Source organism: Neolamprologus multifasciatus, chromosome 19 (assembly GCF_963576455.1).
Source record: "Neolamprologus multifasciatus chromosome 19, fNeoMul1.2, whole genome shotgun sequence".
NCBI lineage: Eukaryota > Metazoa > Chordata > Actinopteri > Cichliformes > Cichlidae > Neolamprologus > Neolamprologus multifasciatus.
The window spans coordinates 20642583-20670558 of record NC_140457.1 but is presented as its reverse complement, the minus strand read 5'-3'; the positions used below and the strand labels follow the sequence as shown (position 1 = coordinate 20670558).

Here is a 27976-nt window from a genome sequence, read left to right as displayed (position 1 = left end):
TTACTTGATAGGGTTCTTTTATGCTTCCACACAAAACCTCTGAAAAACTTATAATCAGGCAGAATTTACATTATGATGTTCTTCTTGTCCTTTTCACCCATAAAATGACAAAAAAAAAATTGAATACTTCCTCAATGTAAATGCTGTCCTTTCTGCTATCTTGCTAGCACATGCACACGTATACTAGTCCAGTATGCAGCTCCCTTCCAAAAGCACTAGGAGAAAAACAAAAGGAAATATGCATTGTTTTTATTGTTTTGCAGTAACAAAAGAATTGCAAAAGATTCAGACTGTTTAAAAAAAAAAGAAAGAAGAAGAAGAATATATACATGGGAAACAAACATATTCAAACAAGCAACTCAAGGTTTGGGACTTACTGAAGTATTTGGATCACATTGAAATAAAGTGGGTCATTTAATGTCACATAGCAGCATTTCACAGCTCTTAATAAGGTCTTCAAAGCACCGTAAGGTTACAAGCAGAGCCCCAAAAAGGCACAACCACTGTGCCCAAAATGCAGGTGCAAGGAAACTGCTAAATTATTTAAAATGTCAACGGAACAGTCTTGAAAAAATCATGAGATCATATGCCAAACACAGACAAACCGCTGTGTAAAAGAGGAACAACAGCCAGCCTGAAGAAGAAACTTACAGAGCACAAGTATTACCGTGTTATATAAAAAAATTCTATGCTACTTTTGTCTGTCTCCTTCAGTGAAACCTTTAAATCTCATGTAGCTAAAATAGACACTCATTTAGCTGTTTAACTGTAATGCAGAGCTTTTCAGCAAATCACAGCTTCTCTGTTCATGCTAGCCTTTCTGCCCTTTCCCCCTTTGGACACTGCTCCTTGTGCTGGCCTGTCACTGATCCCACTTCATTCCCTAAAAATAATAAATGCAACCCCTTGCACTCTCCTTTGGCCCTCATTTTTTATTTTTTATTTTTATTTTGCAATGCTTGGCCCCCCTTTTTTCCCTCACTAACAACATCACTTCCAACTCCCTCGTCAACACCCATACCTGACCCAAACACTCACCCTGCTTCCCCCCCTCCAAAACAGCAGCCAGCAGACACTGAACAGGGCCGCCGCACCTCCTTGGAGAAGTTCACCCGCAGTGTGGTAAGTCATGTGGAGCTGGGGGCTGTTCATATCACAAACCACACTGGCTGGCTCACTATCAGTGGCTTGTTTGCAGTTATAACCATGTTACACTCTGTTGTGGATTTTTTTAAAACCTTTGATAGGACGTGTGTGTGTGTGTGTGTGTAGTGTGTTTATGTCAATAAGTTAACACCCTAGTCACTTTGAATGGTCACAACCTAACACTTTTTGATCAAACCACATTGCTGGTAGAGATTCTCTGTGTTACTTTTGCTTTCGGAACCTCAGACTGGTAACGAGTTTTCGTTTTAATCTACCTTCTAGGGCAAGTCATTGACGGGAAAACGCCTGACAGGCCTGATGCAGTCATCCTGACACAGCCTGTGCTGCAGGGGCACAGCCAGACCCTGTCGGGTGGGTGGCTGCCGCACAGGGGCACAGACAGTGGAGCTGGGCTGGACAGGGCTGCTGTGGAGGCTCTCAGACACTGCTCCGAGGACTGCTGCCATATTGGTATTGCAGCACTGGGCTTGCTGGGGTGAACACCCCAAATTGAAACACTGATGATGAGACAATGTCGACAAGGGGAAACCTCAGCCAACACACAGCACGGCATGCAGAGTACAGTACAAGCAAATGCAGTGCAGGGCTCTTCATCACTTAGGCGGCAAACTGGTTGTGAGTCTCGATGAAGCTGATCAGTTTATTGTTTTCAGGTTGTTTTATATTAAGCGTTATTAGAAACGAAAAGAACATCTGCTAAATATTCTTTGATAGGACTGCGTGTAACTCGCCACAACGTTTGCAGTGATGACTATCGTCTTATGATTTCGGGATCCAAAAATAGCTGCAGCCAATCCTAACTCGGACATAAATACAAAGTCTAAGAGGCACATCAGCACAGACACAAATCTGTTTTACATTTGCCTCTGTACTCATAAAACAGCCAGCAATAAATAAAGCCTGTCCAGTTTTTTTTTGTTTGATTGTTTTGTTTTTAGAAATATCCAACCTCTTTTTATATCTTTCTATTATATTTGTGTCCTAAGCGAAGCACGTGTCAGTTAAACAGCGAGCACAGCTTTAGCACTGTGAAAAGACGCAGTACAAAGCCTGTATTCTCCACGCTGAGAGACAAAATGGATTTTTAGAGGTATAACTTTTCATGCTTCATTACATTCCAAAATTTGACATAAGGGCTTAATGTAGCATTCACACTGCACCGTGGCGTGCTTCATCCAAACGTCTGTGTTGAGAATTAATGTTTCATTTCTACAACACTGCTCTGTAATGAGACTCGTGGCGATGATGAATTTCTTCTGGCTGGCAAATTATTCGTTTGCTTTGAGAGGTTCAAAAACGTGGCGGTGCAAACAGTTGTGGTGTGCAGCGCCGTTCAGTCACAGCCATACGTACACAGTCACAGGCCAAATAGCATCTCCGTTTTTTTTAGGCTTCTGCTGTAGTATTTAAAGTATCCAGTGCCATGGGTCCATCTAGTGGTGGCTGAACCACAGGACCAGAAACCAGAGTGTTAAAAGACTGAACTGTGCTGTCTTCATATCATGATATCAGAACAAGTTGATCTCCCGTCTTGGAGACATTACAAGGCCTGCTACTCAATATAGGATCATTTATGGTTTGTTGCTTTTTTTTTTAACTGCATGAATATTTTTTAATCACAAAATGTTACCTGATCATTTAAAAAACAAAGTTTTTTTTTGTTGTCTCCACGAATTATCTGTCGTGTTTTAATGACTATGGGGGGGGGGGGGGGGGGGGGGGGTAATATTTGCATGCTGGACTATTATGGAGTGCTAATTTAGGGAAGGATGGTTGGATTCTCCAAAGAGGGCACACAGACAGGGACCAGCCCTGCACCGGAGCAACACTCCTCAGCGAATCAACATCTAAGCCCCAAACTGCAACTGGGAACAATATTTGACCCTCGATAGACGACGCACACCGAAGATACAAGGCCTCTCTGCTCCACTGTGGCTTCAGACTCCTTCTACATACAGAAAGTGCTTGGACTGAGGAGATTATGGTCTCACAGCTCCCCCATGAGGCCAGTGACTGCTATAGAGATAAACTACGCTGCTGAATGAGTCAATCATCTATTCTTTTGTATTAGAGTCGTTGCAATGCACTGTACAGGACATATTAGTAATTATTGTTAACATAAACCAGTAACCTCGTTGAGTATAAGGTAGAGAGATATGCTTAACTCGAGTCGATGTACCAAATGTTATCCTCAGCACAAGACACAATGACACTATGTATCGAGTGCATTGTAAATGTAAATTGGCTAAATTTCATTAACCAAAAGCACACTTTATTATGATATGGGCACATTACTATGCATGTAATATATTCAGGGCATTTTGTGCTTTTAGTTTCGCAATCAGCAAGATAACTACTGGCACTCTGAAACACTCAAGCACCTGCTGTCTATTCATGGGTACCAAATAATAAATACTATGGACCTGTCTGCTTTGTGCTGCTGTCTGGGTGTTTTTACTGCCTTGAGCCATAAAGCATAAAAGATTCTGGCGGAGATTTAGAGAAGCAGTTTTCATGCTGTAGATATGACGAGTCAAAATGAGCCATACGTTTTTCGATAATTACACCTTTTTTTTTTTGTAGTTTCGCCTTTATATACACCAGCGTGGATTTTTAAGTCAAACAGTCAAGATGAGGTTGAAGTGCAGATTTTAAAAGGTGTAACATAAGTGTTACATTAACTGTTTAGGGATTGTTTTTATATGCACTCCCCATTTCACTGTAGGGGTGTCAGGAAACAAAATCGTGAAAAAAACCCCCACACCATTAGGTCCAAAATGGAAATATGGACCTAACTTTATAACATCGATTCATCATCTTGACATCACTGAATTGAATTACTAGCTAAAGGAATCTGAAACAGGCTTTTAAAAAGACACTGCATTGGTATTTTTTAAGCATAACAGTTAGTTTAAGTTGTGTTGTGTAATAATAAAAATAATAATAATAAACTTTATTTATCCCCTCTGGTCCTAAAATTAGTTCATGGGGCCATTAACAGCTGTTGACTGGAAGATCTCAGACTGTGAGAAGAGGTGTAGGTTCTAGAAGGTCACACAGGGCTACAATTTTATAATGAATTCTAAGATATACCGGTAAAGAGATTAAAACTGGAGTGCTGTTTCTTTCGTGTAGCAGCAGCATTCTGTACCAACTGGAGACGGTCAAGATCCTTCTTATTCAAACACATAAAAAAGGCTGTTACGATAATCAAGACGAGACGAAAAGAGGCATGAATAATCATCTCTAAATTAGCTTTTGACACCAGAGTTCAAAGCTTAGAAACATTTCTCATGTGGAGAAATTCACAAATGATGCCAAGGTTTCTGAGGTTTGGTTTGACAGAAGAGGGCAATAGACCAAGGTATTGCTTGATTTCAGTTATTTGGTTCTCTTGGGGAATAAATAGGGTTTCTTTTTTTTTTTAAATCAGAGTTCACCTACAAATAGTTTTCAGAGAGACTCTGGTTAATACTACTAAAACAGTTTATCACACATCAGAAAATTGCCTGATTATTTGGCCTAGGGGCAAAATAAGAGAATAGGTCCCAAGACTGAGCCCTGTGGTACCCCACACAGCAGGCTCTTGGAGACTGGTTTGCAAAAACATTGAATGTTTTGCCAGAAAGTTAGGAGGTAAACCATTCTAGAGGCCCACCTGATAAACCGACTACATCCCGGAGCCTGTTAATCTAAATACTGTGATCATGTGGTTTGTTATGCTAGAAAAATTGCCAAAGCAGAGCACTACATCTGGATAGATAACATTCAGTGCAGAAAGTATATGGAGGATCAGCAACAACTGAAAATTATTCATGACTAAAAATCAATGACTGATAGCGATCCATTGTGGGTTTTTCTATGTGAGTATGGTGTTACTGGATTGGCAGTGTTTGGGATCATTGTCATGCTGAAAAATTAAGTTGCTGATAATCAGATGGCATTGCATCGTGCCATCTGAACTGTGCTTTCTGTACACACAGAGGAGAAACCTAGCTTAGTTTCAGCACAGTTCAGATGGCATTAGCATGCACAACACAAAGTATGTTTTGGAGCAACGTGCTGCAATCTCAACATTTTACAGAGTTCTGGCTTTTAAAAAAATATATATTATTGACGTTTCTCGTATTGTGATCTTATTCCTACCTGCTGCCTAAAATGCTGTTTTACTGCCTGGTGCATTTATTGGAATCGTTTATCTCCTCTGTGTACCACAGTTAACATTCAAATGATGTTTTTGCCACCAGTAAACATTCCTGTCAGCAGACTCTGTTACTCATCCCATTTCTTCAGACTCACTTGTTATTTATCAAGCAGCACCTACTGATCAATAAGATCTCTGTGAGCGAGATCTACTTTTGTTATCTTTGTCTTATACAGAGTCCAGCACTGCCTCTGCTCTCACACACTCGAGAGATGTTTTTCCTCTCTCTCTGTCTGCTCACAGATTCTGAGTCACTGCAGCTTATCGATCCAGTCTAGAAATCTTGTGCTTATCAGAATGACCCATCTCCCTTTTGCAGAAAAACAGCATCAAGCAAAAATATTCCTTTTTTTTGTTTATTTTTTTCAGAACAATAAAAATAGTTTAACAAAGACTTCATTCTCTCTTTTTTGACTATTTACAGCAGAAGATGAAAAAAAAAAACAACCAAACAAATTAAAAATAAACAAACAAAACCCCCAAAACGGTCATGTCCATTTCATCTCCTCTTGGCTCTGTTCCCACCCCGATCCTCCCTCTCCACCCTCCTTTGCAGGCTTGACAAGAGAGTACCAGGGCCTATTGCTGTGTCTTTGACGAGGTATACAGGCTATTCAATGATTGGTGACACGTTAAATACGGAGACATCGCTAACCTTTGCACTCGGGAGCTTCGCCTTTTGTTCAGAACTGCACCGCACTTGGCCCGTTCATGTATACGGTAGGTAACACTTAGCAGATTATGAGTGATGACACATGCTTCAACTTACTGGCATGACTGACTTAGGAAGATAAATGACACGATGACCCACTTTTTTTCAGTTTTTCTTTTTTTAACTGTGGAAACAACACGTAACTGAGGAAAACAAGACAACCGACATGTCTCAGATGCATTCCTTGTCCAGTGGAGATAAACTGCTGTGTGTGGAGGGTCCCTGAGGGAAGTGAAGAAAGATGGTTTGAATGTACAAACACTTACGCAAGTCATAACAGACACATCTAAGATTAATGGTTAGCTTCAAAAACGGAGCAGCTGTTATTACATTGCAGCGATACTGAATAATCACATGGAAGAAAACAGACCTCTCAGACAGCATGTGCAACCAGCGGACCTAAAAAAGCTTTTGGATACAGTACTTCAAGCTCCTTCTAAATGTCATAAAGCAATTAAGCCCTCTAAAGCACTCAATGGAAATGTCACAAGTAACTTGGATTTACACTCGTCACTTCTTAGTAAATAGCTGTATCCCAGCGGAGTAATGTCACTCTAGTAACGATAATTCCAAATGCAAATCCGAGATGAATCTCACTGTGTCACGATCTCTGTAGACTGTAGAGTTTTTGCATGCCATGGGTGACAGCAGGTAGAACGAGCATAGAAGAGACAGAGCTGAAGCTTATTATTGCAATGTTTTCCTATAGCATGAGACTGCAGTATTCCCAGGCCCTACTGGGAGTCGGGATCCACGCGTGTTACTCTGCCAACTGAGAACAATCACATAAAATCAGGGCTGAGTGGCTGAACAATCAACAGCAGATGAAGTGAAAAGATGCCTGAGTAGTTGTGGCTATTATGCACCTGATCAGGACAGAGGTATCAATACAGTCTGAGCAAACGCGAGAAGTCATACCATCAAACTTTAAAACGTAGAAATATTATACAACAGAGAAAATATGCAACAAAAAAAGTGAGCTAAATCATCCATTTGAGATCAGAGAGGCAGAGGAAAAAGGGAGCAAAAACAGGTTGAGGGCCAGAAGCAGAAAACCTGTGTCCACACCGGGGTATTATTACAGTAGTCCAGAGGTCTGCATGTAATAGTGGTGAGTTTGAGCACCATCTCTATGGCTGCAGGTCAGAGGGTCACTGGTCCAATCAGGTTGGAGGGTCATGGCTGTCAGAGCTGATTTCCAGTGCAGAGCGGCAGGCTGGCACAGTGATGAGGATAATGACGTCTTAGTGTCGCATCGGATCACACAGCAGACACACAGTTGCAGAGCAGGAGTGGGCAGGCTGGGCCGCAGGGGCCCCAAATGCACCCGTTGGGCACAAACAGTCCAAAGGCCTGGCCTTTAGTGTTCCCATAGTTCTGAGAAGAGCTCCAGCACAGTGCAGAAAGGATAAAATGAAGCCGGATACTCACATTTCAAATGTTCACAAGGGGTCGATATATACTGTCAAGGGAGCAGTTGCTTCAATTAAGCCACATGGCTGAGAGAAGTGATGGATGCCTATTCATCCGTTTCAGTCAGTTATTTCAGGCCCAAATCAGGAGGGACATGAAGGCTCATTAGTTTTTGAGGGTTAAAATCCTCTTCTTCACTGGTCACCCCCCAGCCCTGGGCCACATGCCAATGTGCTGAGTGCTCCTATGTAACACAGACAATAACAGTAAGCCTCACGCATAATATGTCTGAGCAAGAGTTAAGATCTGCAGCCATGCTAGCAGCTTTTCGAGTTTAAACTAGCTTAGCACAAATACAACAGGAGCAGGGCTGTCAAAACATCAGATTTCTACAAAGAAATTGTCACGGCCATAATAATTGATAGCCGATATCTATAATAAAAAAGAAACATCAAATCTTAGTTATGGAGGTACCCAAATCATAACAACATTTTTTTTGCTATACGCTAATAAGGTGAAGTCTACAGAAAACCTTCAAAAATTACAACCCCAATTCTAAAAAGTTGAGACAAAATGTAAATAAAAACAGAATGCAATTATTTGCAAATCTCATAAACCTATATTTTATTTACAATAGAACACACAGAACATGGGACATGTTACTCTTTCAAGAAAATTATTTGCTCATTTTGAAAAGCAAAAAAGTTGGGATGGAAGCAACAAAAGGCTGCAAAAAAAATTGGTACTATAAATAAACGGCGACCAATTAGATTCAATGGCAACAGGTCAGTAACATGATTGGGCATAAAAAGAGCATGTTAGAGAGGCAGAGTTCCTCAGAAGTAAAGGTGGGAGAAGTTCACCACTCTGCAAAAAATGATCTACAAGTGAAGATAAAGCATTTCATCATCTGTAATATTTAATATTATCAAAACATTCTGATAATCTGTAGATATCCTCCAAGATTTCATTATTGGATGCCTGTAACCTTCAGGCACTCAGACAGGCATGAGTCTGTCATGGAAATCACTGCCTCCTCTCATCTAAAGAGCACGGCATTCAAAACCCTGCTGCTCTGATGGTATGGGGCTGCATTAGTGCCTATGTAACACATCTGGAAAAACATCAGCAATGACATATAAAAGTTTTAGAGCAACATATACTCCCATTCAAACAACATGTTTTCAGGGAAGAGCTTGCTTTTTTCAGCAAGACAATGCTAAGCCACATACAGAATCTATTACAACGGCATGGCGTGTTAGTCAAAGAGTCCAGGCGCTGCCTGCAGCTCTGACCTTTCTGAAAACACGGGTTTATGAGATTTGCAAATCATTTCAATCCATTTTTATTTACATATTTCAGAGTGTCCCAGTTTCTTAGCAATTGTGGTTTTACGATTTCCGATAGTCATCAACATAATTACCCTTTTAAATATCACTGCATGTCAAAGAAACATAAGTAGAATATTTGCGCCATCAGCTCTGGTACAATACGATGGGAATGCCATTATTTTGTTTAGTTTAGTTTTTGGACAAACTCAAAATATGAGGTAATTAAAACTCTATATTACCAGACAAATTTCCTGGCAGTTCATCAAATATTTCTTCAGATAGTTACTAAACACACAAATGTGAACTCATTGTGCTACTACTACTACTACTCAAGGCACCAAAGTTATTAGGATTCAACTTCTAAGTGTCATGAATGGATGCATCAAATGTCACGGCAGTACATCTGTGATTTATTGGGAGATTTCAGTCTGGACCACAAGTGGTGCTCCACTGTGCCGTGTTGCAAGCATGTCTGAAAACTAGACCAATGTTGGACTACAAAATGCTCGTGCATGACCCTTAATAAGTTTTATTGTCAGGTACAATATGCAAAAATGCAGTTTGTCTAAATCAGATTTAAACTGGTAACAATCACTCGCATACCATCTATTCTTGTCTTGTAATCTACTTGTTCTCTGACAAGGTACCACAAACGCTTACCTTTGATTTGATTTGTCCCCCTTGTGTAAAGACTATAAAGGTTTCTTCATCCAAACATTTCCAGTGGCCTGTGCCACTCCTTTCATTGGTTCCTTCATTTTCATACGTTCAATTCAGAGTTAAAGCAGAAGAAGAGGTCTTCATAGTCACACTGACTACTGATTCAAAAATATCCAGTAGTTCTGCAATGCAAGTATGGGTCTGCAATGACATTCAATCATCTACCAAACTTATCATTCACTTAAAAAACAAAAAGTCTTGTCTGCAATTTTCCAATTTCTCCAGTGTTTTTGTTCATAACCCTTCTGCTCCAGTGAGGGAAGAAAAAACAAAAAACAAAAAAGCCACACTCCAAAAAACTTCCGTTTTGCACGGAGTCACTTGTCAGGAAACACTGACAGTCCTTTGTAACCTTAAATGTCATATATATATATATATATATATATATATATATATATATATATATATATATATAGGTGTTCATAAATTAATTAACAATGTTCAGTAGATAAAATACCACTTGCTTGCATTTCCGTCCTGAAATCATCACTTTGTGCTTTCCACAAACAGACAAAAAAAAACACTGAAAAAGAAGCAGCAGATTTTTGCCAGAGGTTAATCCATATTAAAAAAATGTCTCTTTAAATCTAAAAGATTTTCTTTATCTGTGACGGCTGGGTATCCCATTGCCGTTTGCAGCCGGCTCTTCCAGCTCGTCGTCCTCAAAGCCATGAAAAGTGGAAGTGTCGCTCTCTGAGGTGGTGCCGAAGAGCTCCTCAGCTCCAGTAAAAGTCCCGTCTTCCTTCTCTTCTCCACAGTCAGCTGGACAGCAACAGAGTCAAGAAAGAAAATCATATGGCAATCATCACAGCATAATAAATCATGCAAAGATATATGTGAACATACTTGTGCACTGGCAGGCTGAGTAGGGAGATCCAGATTTACCCGTTTTCTTGTTTGAGCCCTGGCATTTATTACAGTAACTGTTGGGAATGCTGGTCCCACCTGGACCCTTTGGACCTAAACAGGAATTTCCAGAAAGAAATCAAAGTTTTAATGACAGTTGATTTAACCCAGATTATGTTAGGCACCTATACAACTTATACAAACAGAATATAACTTAAGTGAAAATCAGGTGACATTTGTCCTGAAGAAGTCAGTTTGCAGAAAAAATTGTTTTTCAATTTTAATTGCATTAAATAAAATTACATTTAATTTAATTACATTTGTCTACGCCTAAAAAAAAAAAAGGATTAGGATTTTGCATTAGGATAAAAACAAACAAAACACCCCCCCCCCCCCCCAAAAAAAAAAAAGCAACAACCTTAAAATATAACCAGAACAGGGTTGACAAGAAGCAAAATAATTGGGGTGAATATAACTTAAAGTGTTAAAAAAAGAGGAACCTAAACAGGAGCCACAGGTGTCACATTTACTTACGTTTGTGTCTGTCAGTCTGTAGTGCAGTGGGGGGTTGGGAGGCAACTGTGCTCCTTTCCCCGGCTCTGTCCTCCTCTGCCAGGTGGGAATGGGTGTAGTGGTAACTTAGTCCTGTGCGGTTCCTGTAGCGCTTTGCACAGACTGCAAGAAACACAGAGGAGATGATCAATCTCACTACTGTGGCTGCGTTTCATTATATAAATATAATTCTGGGAACACAGCATTTCTAAACGTAGAGTTGGGCAGGTGTTTTTCCCCCCTGCATCATCTGGCCATTTGTTTTTAGGATTATGGCTGGTTCTCGTAGAGACCTTCACAAAGCTTATGAGTTAAAGTTCCACAGAGCATCTGCTTAGATGGTAATAATGTCAAAGAAACATAGCTACAAAATATTTGTATGTACCCTTTTGTCTTTATAGGCAACAACAAAGTGCAGACTGATAGCATCATTGAGCATAGAAAAAAATGGAAAAAATTCTATCTAATGGAGCTAACTATTCTACTTCTGGCACCAGCACTTTAAGATCTGATTACAACAGTGAGTCAAATAAAACACCAAGCCACACATCATAATAACAGTGGCTCAGATTCAAAGCACCAAGGGCACTTTTCAGCTTGAGAAAAAAAACATAATGTAAGGGCTAAATCAATAATGGCAGCTCTTGCAACAATACCACTCAACAACCGATCAAAATAAATATCTAAAGAACTACAGTCAGAACAACAAATCAACGTACCTGAGGTTGAAGATTTGGAGTTCTGCCTTTGTTTGTATCTGTCTGAAACAGAAAAGACAAAAACACAAGAAGAAAGAGAAAAGATGAGGGTGTGTGTTTTTCCATACAGAGTCAGCAAATGGAGTAAAATCCAATACCCCTTACTTGGATTTTCCACATGCAACTTGCATGTACAAGAATAGCTAAGACTGCAGTGGCAGTAGTTCACAAAGTTTTATCCTGTTAAGTCCATAATTTGTTTTGCAAAGACACATTTTTTGTAGTTTTGCCTCTGTGCACCATCACCGAGTGGATTTTAAATTAAACAATCAAGATGTCGTTGAAGTGCAAACATTCAGGTTTAAAATAAGCAGGTTTTACAACAATTGTGCATCAACTGTTTAGGAATTACAGCCATTTCAATACATGGTCTCATTTTCAGAGGCTCAAAGGTAATTGGATAATTGGCTGATAAGCACTTCTCTTGTTATTTTATGACTAATAAGAAAGCAGATTTAATCAGCGGTGCACATAAGTGGTCCGCAGGTGCGGATTCGCTGTCAAAATAAAAGACGCGCACCAGATAGGAAGTTGCAACGCGCGTTTGCGTACACATAAAAAGGCACTGTTTTTGTCTGCTAGAGTGGGATTTTTCACAGCATATTCTGCACCACATCTCTGTGTTTTCATCATTTGTTTGAAGCCAGCTCACCTCCTGCAACCACTTTTCCGAGAATACCCGCTTCTTTTGCGGTTCGGACTCCTTCTGACATTTCTTTGAAGGTGGAGGAACACCAAAGTAATTGCTTAAAGGAGCTTGCTTCTTCGACATCTTTAAGAGTTCTAAACAAATGTCTGTCCTCCTCCAGAAAATCTTATGTACGCAAACGCGCGTTGCAACTTCTTATCTGGTGCGCGTCTTTTATTTTGACAGCAAATGCACACCTGCGGACCACTTATGTGCACCCCTGGATATAATATTGGAAGCTTATTCAAAGTGTTAAATTTCTATCCTTTTTGTTCCACTGTGATTCTAAATGAGATGTTAATGCAAGTGAGTGAGGCAGTCATGAGGCTGAAATACCCCAAAAAAACATTCAGAGAGATGGGAAAAACTTTCCAAGTGGCCAAATCAACAATCTGGTGCATGATTCAAAAGAATGAATGCACTGTACTGGCAGCTCAGCAACACCAAAACCTCTGAAAGAACACAGAAAAGCGCATGATGACAGAATTATTTCCATAGTTCAGAAAACCAGCTTCACATCTAGTCAGGAGGTAAACTAGACACATCGTTATCAAGATCTACAACCATGAAACGCTTTCATGAATCGAAATATAGCGCAGGCTGCACACCAGTGGTTACACTCAAGATTACAAAGGTCAGATTAGACTTTGTGAGAGAACATCAAAAAGAGTGTGCACAGTTCTGAAACAAAAAATCTCTACAGATGAAATCAAGGTCAATGACTGACTGAAACAGAAAGCTATGGAGAACAAGACAAACAACTCATGATCTGAAGCAATCCACATCATCTATCAGTATGGATGGAAATCGAGAACCGGTTCCGAGCAGTCGAATTCCTCTGAATTGTTAGTCTGCCTGCCTATACATCCCACTTATCAGTTCTTGCACTTCCGCTACAATCTGCTGATGTCAGTTGTCGTCGGAGGAAAATAGTTGAGCAGTTTACAGCGTGGATATGGACATTACTTTTAATTTTATTGCACTAAAGGACAAGAGTGTAATGGTAAAGAGCAAAATGCATCCAGGACAGAAGTAACTGTATTAAACTGTTAACACACCTTCGGTCTTAGCAAGCAGCTGTACAGACAGCATGCTAACGCTAAGCTATCCAAAAACCCAGAGTGGTGCTAAAGCCGAGTGAATGACGATCCCAGCCCAGGACTGGAGTCAAGTAATTCGTCATTTGGGAGCAGCGGTGAAGTCAGTCGCCGCTAAACTTCCTCAGGTAACGAAAGGATGAGCAGTCAAGCTGCAACCTCCGTTTCTACCTGTTCATGGACGTAAAATCACTGTGGCGATTCCTTTGAAGTCTCTTTGTGCTTCATTTTTGCTTTGTTCTGTTTGCTTTCTGTTCATACCTAAATACTAAGACAGATCATATGTGTGTCCCCATTAGGACAGGGATTTGTTTTGGTGTGTTGGGCTGTAGCCTCAGGTTTATATTGTTTAATGATAATGAACAGACAGTGTGCTTCAGGTCATTTTACAGAGCAACATGAAAGTAATGTTATGAGTAGTATAGTGAATTATTTTCTCCTTAATTAAGTAATGCACTGCATTACTTTTAACAAAAGTGTTCTGTGTAATATGTGAAATAAATTATTCACAACAAAGAGAGGAAATGCATCCAACACGCACAAACAGTTGATCACACGACATGCAATTAATTGGCACAAATGTAATGTCTTTGATATGATGGCGGTAACTCTCAAAGCAGAGCTAGTGAGAGCCCAATGAGAATCAATGGGAGAATTGACAAGGAATCGAATCAATAAGTAATATCAATAAAGGAATTGGAATTGCTAAATTCTTATCAATTCCCATCCCTTTCTGTCAGCCGTAGTGGAGATAATGTTATAGTAGGGCATGTAGAGGTGCTGGTAGTATTGGGTCACTGGTGTTAATTGATGATGTGACTGCTGATACACAGACAGGACGAGTTGTAAAGTCCACTGTGGTGGTGTACAATAGCAAACCTACAAAATTGTTAAAGTTCAACAAGTCTAACTATATTGTTGGTAACTGACTTTGAGGGTTGCTGTTGACCATGACAGAATTTTGAAGAGGAAATCTTGATCTGTAGGTGCTCTTAACAGCCTCACAACCAAGGAAAGCCTTTTTCTGCATTAGACGTGTTCTCCCTACTGAAAATACCTAGCTTCGTTTAGGTCAGAGGTCAGAGCTCGGATAGAGGGTGTAGGAGGCAGGACACATGATGCCCACTCACAGAATTCATCAAACAATTACCTGCTTCTTTTTTCACATGAGCTCAAACTGAATAGGTGCAAGGGTAACATCTATTTAATGGTTGACTTGCACCCAAACACATTCTGTTCCATCGAGTAATGTCTAGAAAAGTTCAGAGCTGCAGTGCAAAGTGTGAAAGCGGCTTAAACATTATTCTTCCAATTAGGTCTAAAATATAAACAGACTGTGTAAAAAGCCTGTCCAATTTATTTTATCAGTGAGGAGTGTAAACAGTAGGACTCTAGGAAACTGTTAGTCTCGACTGTACAAGGTTACAACGTTAGATAACAAAATGAGAAGAAGAAAAAAAAGAATTCAGCAGATTATCTACAAATCATCTGTATGAAGGTTAAATGATTTAAGAATTTGTCTCGACTTACTATCACAGACATATGGCTTATCATCATCTAGATCTGTCCTCCTGCGACCTGAACCCCGACCCTGAAGAAAGGCAAAAAATAAAATAAATTCAATGAGACTGTCTGCTATGGAATCTGTGTTTTTAACATACAGACGTAACACATAAAAGATCAGCCTGAGTTAACTGTGATTTGACTTGATTTTTCTAAACTGCATCTCCAGTATGTGTCCATCATCGTTTCTCCAGCCACTTACTCTTCCTTTTCCCCGATGTCTCCGCTTGGGAGTGTCTACCTCGTAGTCGTCATCGTCATTGAAAGCATCTTCTGCTGCATCTGCCTCCAGAACCCTCTGGGACAGAGAGAGATAGAGTAATGGATGATCAGTACTGATTAGAGCTTAGCTAGCTAGAGGAAAGGGGGAAAAATAAATAAAAACACTGTGATGAGGCAACAGAAGTTAAGAGGAACTACAGATTTTGATCACATCAGTTGCAAAGCCTGTGAGGATTTGGGTCAACAATGCCCTCAGCCCTAACCTTGACATCTTTAATACATCTCCATTTTCATTTCGATCCCAACAACAAAGCTATACGGCTTTTTAAAATCTTAGTTTAGAACAAACATTTCAAGCATTAACAAAACATTTCTCCCCCCAAAGATTTAATGTCTTTATACGTGCAGTTTTTGTGACTACTGAAAGTTATGGCTCTCCTCATTTATTTGGAAAGGGTTTTGGTCTTCTTCACGCAAAATAGTATTACCAGAGCGGCTGCAGAGTGGCAAGATTTCCTTCTGAAAGGACTTGGCCATTATGCTCCAAGCACCCTCTTTCCATAAATATGGATGTTTCCACAAGTGTATTTGGTAATGTGTGATGCTAGCAGATATACCTGCTTTTGACTTGCAACAAGAAACAATATAGATACTGACATTTTTTTCACAGGCAGAGCTACGGCATTGAAAACTCAAGTTCTATATCTTCCCTTTTCCTAAAATGCCTCTCAGTGAGACAACAGTCATCTAACTAGCACCGCGGGTCAGCTGGAAAAACTTGGCAGGTTGCCTTGGCAACCAGTTGGGGCACTAAACATCACTGTGAGTGCCAAGGCCTTCGATCGTTTAACTGATACCACACAAGATTAACATTTTAAAATGTTTACCGGATGCTATGAACCGCACTGATCCACACGCAGTTTGACTGGACCCACCTGGATCTCCAGCAGGCTCTCCTCGTCGTTCTTGGAGGCGTTCCTCTTGTCTAGGCCCTCTCCACGAAGCAGAGCTTCCAGTGTAGTGCTCTGAGTCGGCAAAGTGTCCTTTGACATGAGACCGCCGTCTGCATGAAGACAAATAACAGGCAACATGTGATGAGTCATCACAACACCGGCTTAGTGTTTGTCAACTGTGCGCTTTAAGTGAAAACGTCAGAGTGCTAATACACAGCATGTGCAGTGTATCACCATCAAGCACTATAATTTCGATAGGAACCAGCAGTGTCACAAACTGTGACCTGCATGAGCAGCTTTTATCAGCATAATTCCATTATCTTCCTTCTCTTCCACTCTTACTAGAACTCATAAAAGCATGTGGCAATTTGGTGTAGCATTTGTTTTTTCTAATGCTTATCATCTCTTTGGCCTGCAGCAGAATGTGTCATGACAGCCATTTTTCCACAACAATATGCTGCTGGAAAACAACAAAAAACAAAACATACATGTTCTTGCTCTGAGGAAGACTGCACGTCACTGAGCTCTCGGTACTGTTGCCCTATGCGGACATTATGCTGACTTTGTCCACAGGAATGTACTTATGTGGCTTATCACTTTAACTTGAACACATGCAGATATCTCCTCCTACACTGACGATCTAAACAAACAGTGTAGGAGGCGAGCAGGTTGAGCAGACAAAGCAGAACAAACAAAAGCTTTGACAGCTAGTCGGATCCACACATCTTATTTGCACAATCTCCTCTACAGAGAGCTTCATGATCATCCAGTTGCTTTGTGGGTCTTTGAAGAGGACATACTTCAAAGCCCCAGATTTTGCAGAATATTGAGCACGTAGGACCTGAAACAGCAGAGGACTGCATAGGTGAGAGGCAGGCACAAAGAGACAGGTACGAGAGGGAGAAAGCTCTATGCTTCTTAAAAATTGGCCTTTCCACCATGTGGCAGCAGCCCCTCACCATTGTGTCTGCACACGTTGACTTTCAACTCTCCGCGACGAGACAACCCCCCCTCACCCCATCCTTTCCCTCCCTCCCTCTCTCTCCCTCTCTCAACCCATGGGAGCTGGGGGGGGGGGGGGGGGGGGGGGGGGCTAAAAATAGAGCCGGCAGCAGCCTGCAGCAGGGAGCTGATTCTGCATGCAGCCCCAGTCCCTCTAGCACACCATCAGACAGTGAGACAGACTCTGGTTGCTGCCCTGAGCTGGCCACCTCTGGCCAGCTGTACAATGTGCTCCATATAAGAGACGCCAGGTTAAATCGGGGTATGTTTCCCCTCTGATGGGCACTCACAGCCAGCGCATACCAATCCACTTTTTATTGGAGAAGGGAAGGGACAGCAGGGTGGTGGTGTGGTCTCGGCAAGCACAAGCTCAGTGGAAAACAATAGGCTACAATGGGATGTGTTTAGGAAACAAAGGCTTTGTTCACATGCTGTCACTACATCTTGGTTTCTCTTTCCAGTCTCTCTCGCTCTCTCTCGCTTCCTCAACATCCCAACAATTTTTCCTTCTAACATGCAAAACACATAAACACAGCACCACAATCTTGGAGATTTCTGTCAAAACATTATGCCATTTTCTTTTTGCAGAAACTACTTGAAAGAGAAAGATGTAACCTTGCATTTCTGTGTTTATTCCTTAGGATAGTGTAACCTCCCAGTGGGTATGAAAGCTTTGGGCACAAAATGGACCTGTTACTCGGTGTTGAGAAAGACTGGCCACCAAACACAGACACACTGCGTGGCAGGCTACAGGGAGAGAAAGATGAAAGAGTTGCCAGAGAGAAAGAGACAAACGCAATCAGCAAGGGAGGTGGCAAGTAGAAAATAAGATGGAGTGAGAATATAGAGAGGGTAAATGTGTTGAGTGAGCTGTTTCAAGTGGCAGTCAGAGAAGACCAAACTTCATTCCATAACATTTATTAAATACTGTCTGCAGTGGCCAAACTCTGTCTCGCTGCTCCCAGCAGCGGTAAATCTAATTACATGTTCTACTTCTCACAAAACAAGTTTACCAGCCGTGGTGAACACAGCCACATTTCATCCTCTGAAAAATGACTGGCAGCCTGCTCTGCTCATTGCGCTGAGACTGACTGATATGCTTTTAGTGAGATTATTCCAGATCATCACCAGTAATCACATGAGCTGAAGGAGGTGGGTGGAGATCGAGGGGGAGCCGGCTGAGTGGGAGGAGAAGCTGAGTGGAGCAGAGAGCGGTGGGCAGGTGACATGCCGAGAAGAGGCTGCAGGGTCTTACCGAGCTGGAGGCCGTAAATGCCCAGGCGGGGATCTGTGGAGTTGTGCAGCCGTCTTTTCTTTCGCCAGCAGCGGGCGGGGTACGTGTACATCTGTCCGGCTGCAACACCTGTAGAATGGACGCCATGAATGAAAATTCAAGACTCATGGCAATTTGTTTGTTTCGACATAAAGTCCTTCAAACTTTTTGTTTTTCTCTATGCCTGCACCAATTTTTCTGTCCGAGACTGACAGGACAGTCTCCAAACCACCAAACAAAAACAAACTAAACCAAATCATGATCATTTACTAATCCTAGCCAAGTAGTTTTGTTCCCTAAACTTCACTAAAAAGCACTTAATAATGTATTTTATGTCTTTTAGCTGAAGGTTACTTTCCACTCCCAACCACTAATACCCTTTTTCCATTAGTACATACTCTGATTGGCTCGACGTGACTTGGTTTGGCTCGACTCGTTTTCCACCGAATAAGCGTAGGGCTCATTACAGTAACGTGACCGAACGTCCTATGACATCATTTGTTTGGGACACAAATGCCACAACAAAGGAGGAAGTCGAGGCGATGGCATAACTGCTGCTCAGTCTGTGGCTTTTTGTCAAACTTTTTTTGTGTAGCCATTTCTCTCGCTGCTGGGTTTCAAGATCGCTGTTTTGATTTTCATGAAGGAGACGCTCTCATAAGTGATGTCGCTGACTATCTAATCGGTGGAATTCAGTCTGTTGATGTCACCTTTTCGGATCATCTCGGATCCATTGGAACCCCGGCCAAGTAGGTACTTGAAAAGTACCTGGTACCGGGTAATAATGGAAACACTAAAAACCGCGTCGTCTTCTTTCTTTGTGCATGCATAGTGTGGGTGTTTTCACTCACCGGGGCTGCGATGGTGACGTTCCATCCAGATGTAGCAGTTGTTCTGGGCCACCCCGGTTTGAGAGTCCAGGAATGGCAGGCGGACGCTGCGTTCAGCGCACAGGCGGGCATTGTAGCTGCGGCACTGCTCAATGGCCTCTTTATAAAACTGGTCGCCCAACCTGTCAAAAATAAGCAAAGATCAATGACAAGGGTAGATATGGTTGGTTAACTTTAACTAATTGTAAATGACATCGCCCGCTGGTTAATGAACTCCTGTTTTTAACCTACGAGCATTAAAACACACCTTCACTACATGGGACTCCTAAGGGGTGGATGTGACGAACATTACTTGCTCATACAATACCAACCGATCGATCAAAATGTATGCTTGCCTTAAAGCACATTCTGCTTTATCATTCATTTTGACTCTAGGGGGACAACAGACACTGTGCAAACAGACACACCGCGTTGTAGAGATGCATCAACTGATCAGTCAGGGACCAGGATCGGCCCATTCCTAGCATGCTGACCCCTGACCCATCTCACTTATGTCCAATTAGAAGCCGGACTGTTTCGTGCACAACAACACAAGCAAAAAGCAATTAACGTGCAAACTCACAGCCGTGTGCTAAGATGTCATCAGAGTAAACTCACTTCACCGTGAGTGAAGACACAAAATTCACACCTGGTGAAATCTATTGCATTTGCTTTTGTTTGGTAAGATAGAACATGGTAGGTAAAGGTGCATCTCATTTTCAGCACTTTTTTGTCAGGGGTTTAAATGAGAGGAGATCCAGGAAGTTGCTGCAGTTTGGGGAAAACTGTAACGTGTACTAATGTCTTTTAATCTAAAAAAAGTTACGTGTTGAAGAAAGGTTCATAGAAAGAAAATTGGGATCAACAAAAATTGGTACTGACAGGACACACTATCAATTAGGACTGGGTGATATGGCCTAAAATTCATATTGCGATATAATTTGAAGCATGTGCGGTAACAATATATATCGCGATATATTCTTTTCTTCTGTATAACGTAGTTTCCACACTATAAGGCACACTTAAAATCATTTAATTTTCTCAAAAATCGAGATTGTGCCTTATGTATGAATTCTGGTTGTGCTTACTGACCTCGAACCGATTTGGGCTGCAGAAATCTGTTAAAAAATGTTTTGATGGATTGTCAGAGCATTACGGCTGCCACAGTGAGGAGCTTTGCGGAGTAATCTGGGTCCAAAACTCCGTCCACTTCAGGTCCCAAAGTCAAACGAACACTAAGAGTTAAAAACGGTCTAAATTCTTTCATCTTTAATAAAATCATCAGCGTTGCTGCTTTACCAGGTGTAACAATTAAGTTTAACATCCAGGCATCCATGAAAACAGAATTTATTAAATTTAACGGAGTTAGAAATTAGCAGGAAGTTAGCTGCTAGTTTACACCTAAACATGACATACCATGTTCTGACTGAGAGATTTTTGAAACTAATTAAAACGTACGGCTCTGCTACAACTTCCAACATAAATGAAGACAGAAAACTAAATAGCAATGGCGTTTGCAGGGTTACTGAAGTTGGACTACCTGGTATATAATGTTGTGCTACGTGATTGCATTAGCACACTGAAGCTGGAGGATGAATGCCAACTTTTTTCCACTCGATAAAAGTTAATGTGAGGGATTCTGGTGGTCAGGGACAAATGCAATCGCATAGCAGGATGCTATACACGGGCCAAACTTCAGTCAGGAGAACAACTGAGATTATTCATCCACAATACTAGGTTAGTTATTAATATACTGCAACAACATGGGAATAGAGCAGCTGCGAGAGAATTCTACATTAATGAATCAATGTTACGGAAGTGGAGGAAGCGCAGTTTTTGGCTTTCCCCATATTTCAAAAGTGCTTCATCTCTTTGCTATGACTGTCGCCCGCCATAATTTGCAGATGATAATGGTTGTAGCCTGTAGCTTGATGACATCATCAACATGCGCTATCGCGATAGAGCGGTATAGTCAAAATCTCTATCGTTGGCCAAATTTATATCGTTTCTATCGTATATCGTTTATATTGCCCACCCCTACTATCAATGTTACATTTCTTTTTAGAAATTTAAATCAGCCAAGAAAAACATATTGTATTCAACAAAAACTAGGGATTGAGACCATAGCCCCAGCAGTAAAGTGTTTCCTGTACATGAATATGGTAGTGCAAATGTGTCCTTTTGCATATGAATTTCCACACAGAAAAAAAAACTCAACTGCACATCGCTGGATGTGGGTGACCTGTGTGTTGGTCGAATGCTGAATGAATGACAAGTGGACCCAGACAGGGAAGGGAGTGACAGTGGAGTTCAACGGGGAAAGAAGTCTACAGAGCCAAAAATACAATATGAAAAGTACATACTGTGGCTGCAGTGGACACTTCATTGCTTTTAACAGTCTAGGTTTCACTTCAGTTCTTTGTATGTTAACTTCTCCACAGCTGGCTGATGGACCAACAAAAGTACATCAAGAGTAGCCCACAGACCGGTTGCACCACATACTTTGCACACTGCCTCTATGGACAACAGAACACTCTCTGCAGGTAGACGAGCACTCTACAACTGCCCACGGACTGCCTTTGTGCTCCCACTGCTGAAGTATAATTTCAACATCAAAGTATTTCTTCCAGAATACTTTTTTACAATCGGTGGAGTCGCTCTCTGCTGTCCACAACCCACAAGCTACATCCATCTTTTATATACAGTCTATGTACAGTAGTGGAAGAACAAAAAAGGAGCACAGAAAACAGTCTATATTAAAAATACTCAAAAGTTAAAAAAGCTTAACAACTCTTACAGAACAGATCGGTTTATTAGCAATTCATATTACAGCTAGCACCAGTGGGACTGAATTTAATAATGATATATCCGGTAAACATGCAATATTTGCCTTTGCACTATAGTGGAGTAGAAACAGAGACTGCAGAAAATGGGGATGCTCTTTTAAAGTGCAACTACTAATCAGACTTGAGTAAATCTACTCTTGTAGTTCTCACCACTGTTGACACAGCTGGGACACTGATGTGGGAGCTTCTTTGAAGAACCGGTCAAGAAGTGCTGTGCTGCTAACAATAAGGGCGACTATACTTACGCAGCATCTGACATCCAAGATATTCATCATGTACAAATGCTACGATAAAGGCCTGTTGCTTTGCTGGCTGCAGATCACTTAGCTGAAGAAACACGTTGCTTCTTTAAAAAAAGACCGCAAAGATAAAGTGCATCTTTCACACTATCTGTTTCCTGTATATTCAAGTCCCCAAGAACCCAGCAATGCTGTTAGCATCAAACCCTGTTCAATTTAGGGATCAAACTGACAGCTGAGCTTCTCACTCCTGTTTCCACCTTGCCAACAGGGGGAATTTGTGGAAAGAGAAAAAAAAACAATGCATCCCATTTACAACAGTTCGACCACTCTGCTGCTCCCACTCCTGAGGTTAAACATATTATTACCTCTGTGGGCTCTTTGTTTGATCTGATTCAAGACAGGCTGTGAGCTACACTGACGCTGACTGTGTTAGATTATCACGCAAACACTGAATCTGGGGTCTGATATAAAGTCACTCCTCCGACCAGCAAGCAGCCAAGACTCTCACACTTTAGTTCCACTTTTCTTAGTGCTGCTGAGATTTTGGCACTCCCTGAGGGTTTCAATGTTAATATTCAGAGTGAAATGGGGGAGGAAATTTCACATTCAAGCCCTCAATCGCTGCCACACGCCTGGTATGGTAATTAGCCTACTTAATTAATCTCAGCAGAGTGCCTAGCACAAGGGCAGGTTCTAATTTGACTATATCAAAGACGAAGGTAACTGCTTCAACTCAGAAATCATGACACGGTACTTTGGATGCGTTTTCTACAGTTTGCCATTATATCACAGGGCCAAGAGGGCCCAATAATAGCTACTGGTTCTTCTGGTATAAACAACCCCACATCCATATAATGAAGTTCCTCCATGTGTTCTCAATTACAGCATTAGAAGGACGGCCATTTTGAAGTGAAACTAATGAGCTGTGGGTTGTGAGTCGAGGCTGGAATTTTAAAGCGGAGGTAGAGGTGCTGGAAGGCTGATTTGTCAGTGCTGCTCGGATCCCACACTCCTCCTTTACCTCCGTCTTTGCCACCACCCTTGAGACAACGTCCAGCTATGCATTTGAGACAAAACCAGAGTGTGTGTGTGAAGTTTCCGGGAAGGACAGGCTTCGTGTCAGTGTGATTGAGAAGAGTAAACAGTCGCAGGTACAGAGCTAGCGCAGGGAGGGGTGGAAAAGTGTGAGGGAGATGAAAAGGGAGAGGGAAGGAAAAGCTAACAAGCAGATCATGACTAATAAACACAGGACTTTATTCTAATGAATAATTGCATTACTACTGCTCCCTGCCTAATAAAGACTTAGCTGATTGATTTGCGTTGCATACAAAGCCAAAAACAACATAAATTTCTCACATGTAGCAGGGCTTTCTCTGGCTTTAAGGTGCAGGAATTTTTACAAGTGTATTCACACAGGGATAGACTCAAAACAGATTTGCCACAAAGCATGACCACACAGGATCAGCGGTTTGACATGCTTGCTAGTAGCTTCATCGAGGATTTAAGAGAAATGTTTAGCTCATGAAAAAAAAAAAATCACGCGGCTTGGTAATAAAACGCATAAATTAGATTTGTCAAATGTGTACCATGTGCGGAGCGTCTCGTTTCCAACAGTCAATCCCTGTCAACCTAACCTGTGTGCTTCAGTGGCATTCCTTGATATCAACACACAGCTGCGATGGGGCATAGTGTGACATATCAGTTTACTAAAAGCAGATCGGCTGCGAGTGCTCCCCGAAGTCAGCTACGGGCGCACGCTAGTGCCAAGAAACCCCTGCGATTACTCGAGTTGAATGAAGGCGGGAGAGGATGCCGGTTGGTCTCAAGTGAATCCTGGAGTGCAAGGAGGTTTGAAGAGGGAGGATGGTGGAGCATCTGAACATGTAAGTGGGTGAAAGACTTCTGGTGGTTGCTAGCTGTGTGTGCAACAGCACGAGCTGCATCAGAGCCCTGCCTCCCCCAGCAGCAGGTGTTCCAGCTTAGGTGAGAGAACTTTCTGACACCTGTAATGAGTGACAAGACCCACATGTCCAGCGACTCAGGTGGGGGGGGGAGGGGCACGCACACATACACACACCACCTCCAACTCAGTATTCACAACCTTCCGCCTTGTTCTGAGAGACTAGTCTGTTGACTTGGCTGAAAGATAACTTCAACTTTATATTTTTGGACATTATTTTCATAATCGAGTTAAGACCAGAGAATGAAGCAACAGTTTGAAGAAGAACTGATTAAGTAACACACATGCGCAGTTAGATGATTGGATAAAGCTTTCAAGTATGTAGCTGAATAATACAATTATGTTCTGACCAACTACAGACAACTAAAATGTATCTCTGGAGCCTTAGAGAGGTGTGCAAACCACTGGTTTAGACAATCTGGCTACATTTTTAGCTTGTTTGTCTGTTTTCTATTACACGATACAGAAGAAAAATACACAAAAATGAGCTCACATTTGCACTAAACCAGATTTAGCTATTAGAATTAGCCATAAACACTTGAGACTTGTGTGCATGCTACAGCCTCAGAGGTATGTACAACACATCCCCGATGTCTTCCAGCTGAGCAGAGAAGGTGAGTGTACGCATGAGGGTGAAGAACAAAAGCAAATCTTGTGGCCAGTGGGGCCTCCGCTATCAGTGTGTTCCTGTCAACGGTTCACCGTGTCACATGGCTGCGTCCGTAATGTAAGCGTGTGTCAACACACGTTTTGCATATCTAACGACAAACTGAGAGAGCAGGAGAGCTACGAGTGAGCTGCAGTCATGACAAAAAGCTAGTGCTTTACAATAGCCCGGCTTGTAAGGAGAATATGTAAGAGCAAAAACAAAACAACAACAAAAATCTGATATAAAACAACTTCTGTCTCGTGTGCTCTATTTAGAAGGTATCTCAAACTTGCAGGTGCACTGCTGCTCCACAGGAAGCAAGAGCTACCACATAACAAGGGTAGGGGGAGGGCCTACAGAGTGACTGCATCCTGATAGCAACCTCTGATTACACCAATCAGAACAACACAGTCTGGCTGAGGGCAGGAGTAAAAAAAAAAAAAACAGACCATACACCTCCACACTGCAGTACCAATAAACAGCAAGCCTGACTCACTCAAAGTCTACTCAACAGCAAATGACAAGAAAGCTGACAACACGAATCCGGCGGGTGGAACGTCAGGAGAGCTGCGGATGGAAGATGTGTCCAGGCGGCAGATAAACTCCAGCTGTGGCTCAAATTTTAATGAGCAGCTTTATGCGCTCCCCTTATTAATTAAATATTCCAGCCTCCATTTTAATCAGCAGATTCTGGAGATTACTGTCGTCCAACAGAGCTCAGACAAGGGGACAGACCTCACCCAGGCGTGCGCGGGCCTGCATGCTCCTGCTCCATCAGCCTCATCCTCACAAAGTCAAACTAGCAGTTCCATTTCCCTGAAGTGAATCATCTTAATACAAAAAAAAGGTCAAACTGGTCCACGGGAGCGACATCCAATTAGTGTCAAGTGTGACTAATTATAATCTGACAAACGTGTGAAATGAAGTCAGAAACCCGAGACAGAGGCTAATTATAGCAGATTGAAACACTTCATTAAGCACAGCTTATAGCAAGGAGACATTCCACATCAGAATGCTAAAACGTCAGTGAGATGAAGCAGCAGCTTGACAGCAGACAGATACCGAGGCTTGCTGGGACACAAGAGAAATGGCCCAACACCGGTAGTCATGAAATGCACCTCTGCGTGCTCTCGTGAAAAGGCGTGAGGAACGAGAACAGCAGCAGTTTAGATGGGAAGGGAATTATTTATTGAACATTTGCACTGAACATCGAGTGTGTTCGCTGAGCTGCTCAGGTGCCAGCAGGAGGAGGCTGTGATTGCACCGGGCAATTCCCCGGTGAGTGAAACTGTTGAGCAGTTTGAGCGAAAATTGAGAGCATGCTCAGTCGACTGAGGAGTACATAACGATTCAACATGCCCCCCACCCCCCATTTCTTTTTTTGTGGGCAGGGAGGTTGTCTTACTAGGAGGCCACTTTACTGGATCATCACAAATACATATACATATATACACTGGATGCTTAAAATTAACTTCTCCCTAGATGATGCAAAAAACGCCATCCTTTCCAGCATCCTTTCCTAGGTGTAATAATGCCTCAATAACAATGGCAGCATGGGGTGCATGGATGTGCAAGGTGCTGTGAGGTCCACTCCTTGTGCTCACAGTCCACTGAGGTGGCAGGGTACCTCTGTGAGGAGCAGATGGTTCTCCTGCTTGTGCCCAACACTTCCTCTCTGTCGGAGCATCTCTCTGACAGATGGGCCCAGGATCCTGGACCAAGCTAATCTCCAGCACTCCTCCACTTAAAGGCACAGTGGAGACAGCCTGCACTATACCTCCACAGTCCCGTGATTATAACACATCAATACAGGCGGACTGCTTGGTGACAGCCGCGCAACTTAACATGCATTTAAAGATTTAACAGACCACAATGTGCAGTACAAAAATGACAAGGAGCGAGAGGCCAAGTGTGTCTAACTTGCAGTGATACGTCTACCAGTAGGAACTGGTAAAACAATACAGAAGAACAAAGGAGAAAATGGGAGGGAAAGGTGGAGTATTTCTTTGAAGTTGAGGGACAAAAAACGGCCGTGCATGCACTATCTGAGCGCAGGGTGACAGCCTATTTTCAGCGGCGGAGTCAACTGCTGTCACTTTTGTCGATTTCGCCAGCAAGCATGCAAATACAAAATGCCTCCTCCCTTGCTTTACCGGGTCCTGACCACGTCTGCGCTCGGAGGAGCCAAAGTTGACATGTCGACAATTCACACCAACTATAAACGACTTTCGGAATGTCAGATGATATTCCGCCGCTATGCCCCACCAAGCGAAGGAAGAAATTCGGCTTTTTAATTATTCGTAACGGCGCAAAGGCACGTTGTGGACAGTTTTTTTTTTTTTTCAAATAAATTTACAGCCCAGAAAAAGACGACACTCTCCCCTGTTGTATGCAAAGCCGTGTAGAGGAAAAGCCCCGCTAGAACAGCGAAAATGTCAAGCAGCCGAACGCACATTGTTTAAAACCAAATGTTGAAATCTAGCGGAATTAAAAAAATAAAAAAGAAACTATACGAGGTTACTTTGCCATGCAAGAAGTACACAAAATGAATTTGGACAGCTTAATAGCTCATATGCACACGGCTGGAAATGGCATGCGCTAGCGCTCAGTTTAAATGTACGACTTGGCAACAAAGTAGATATTCACAATTTCCTCAATGTCTAAATTACTTACGCTTTTAGTGGATTCTGAATGACAGCCGCCATTTTGCTACAATGTAACGCAATATCGGCGTCTTGCAGTTCTGAGGGAAACCTACGGAAATTGACCAATCGGAGCTCAGGGTGAATTCGTGGACCAATACATCTGCAGCATGAGCGGATAGGGCGTGGCTTAATGGGGTAAACTGTCAAAATTATTTTAAAGGGTTTTCCCTTGTATTTATATTGTACACAACTGAATAACAGCAC

The 27976-nt window shown here is 41.9% G+C and overlaps 2 protein-coding genes across 8 annotated transcripts in view; one reads left to right on the top strand and one right to left on the bottom strand.

Annotated features, from left to right (window-relative positions):
- LOC146496537 (regulator of G-protein signaling 6-like) overlaps positions 1-2872 on the top strand; it is a 41759-nt gene extending 38887 nt beyond the window's left edge. Inside the window, exons 16-17 of one of the 6 annotated variants that reach the window (XM_085143684.1) lie at positions 1066-1122; positions 1429-2872. In XM_085143684.1, coding sequence (XP_084999810.1) covers positions 1066-1122; positions 1429-1479 — 108 coding nt within the window. In that variant the 3' untranslated portion in view covers positions 1480-2872. Of the gene's footprint in view, positions 1-167; positions 267-1062; positions 1273-1428 lie in introns of those variants that run through there. The other 5 variants (XM_085143683.1, XM_085143686.1, XM_085143682.1 and 2 more) reach the window with 5 other exon arrangements.
- On the bottom strand, positions 244-27896 carry LOC146496536 (zinc finger protein DPF3-like). Of its 2 annotated transcripts, none has more exons than XM_085143700.1 (11): positions 27741-27896; positions 19353-19513; positions 18484-18591; positions 16209-16336; positions 15254-15349; positions 15019-15079; positions 11665-11706; positions 10928-11068; positions 10394-10507; positions 9488-10309; positions 244-7740 (listed from the first exon to the last, which is right to left on the bottom strand). In XM_085143700.1, exons 1-10 carry the CDS (start codon positions 27770-27772, stop codon positions 10149-10151), a joined length of 1044 nt encoding a protein of 347 aa, XP_084999826.1. In that variant the 5' UTR covers positions 27773-27896; the 3' UTR covers positions 244-7740; positions 9488-10148. The 2 variants fall into 2 exon arrangements, with proteins under 2 accessions (XP_084999826.1, XP_084999827.1); XM_085143701.1 differs by having other exon boundaries at positions 10433-10507.
- Between the last annotated feature and the right edge of the window lie 80 nt (positions 27897-27976).

Bases quoted from the DNA above. Each gene is read 5' to 3' on its own strand.
- LOC146496536 (XM_085143700.1), bottom strand. From the start codon at position 27,772: ATGGCGGCTGTCATTCAGAATCCACTAAAAGC. The intron at 18,592-19,352 runs GTGAGTGAAAAC...TCCATTCTACAG, and splicing joins ACGTCACCATCGCAGCCCCG to GTGTTGCAGCCGGACAGATG. The intron at 11,069-11,664 runs GTACGTTGATTT...TGTTTCTTGCAG, and splicing joins CTCCAAATCTTCAACCTCAG to TCTGTGCAAAGCGCTACAGG.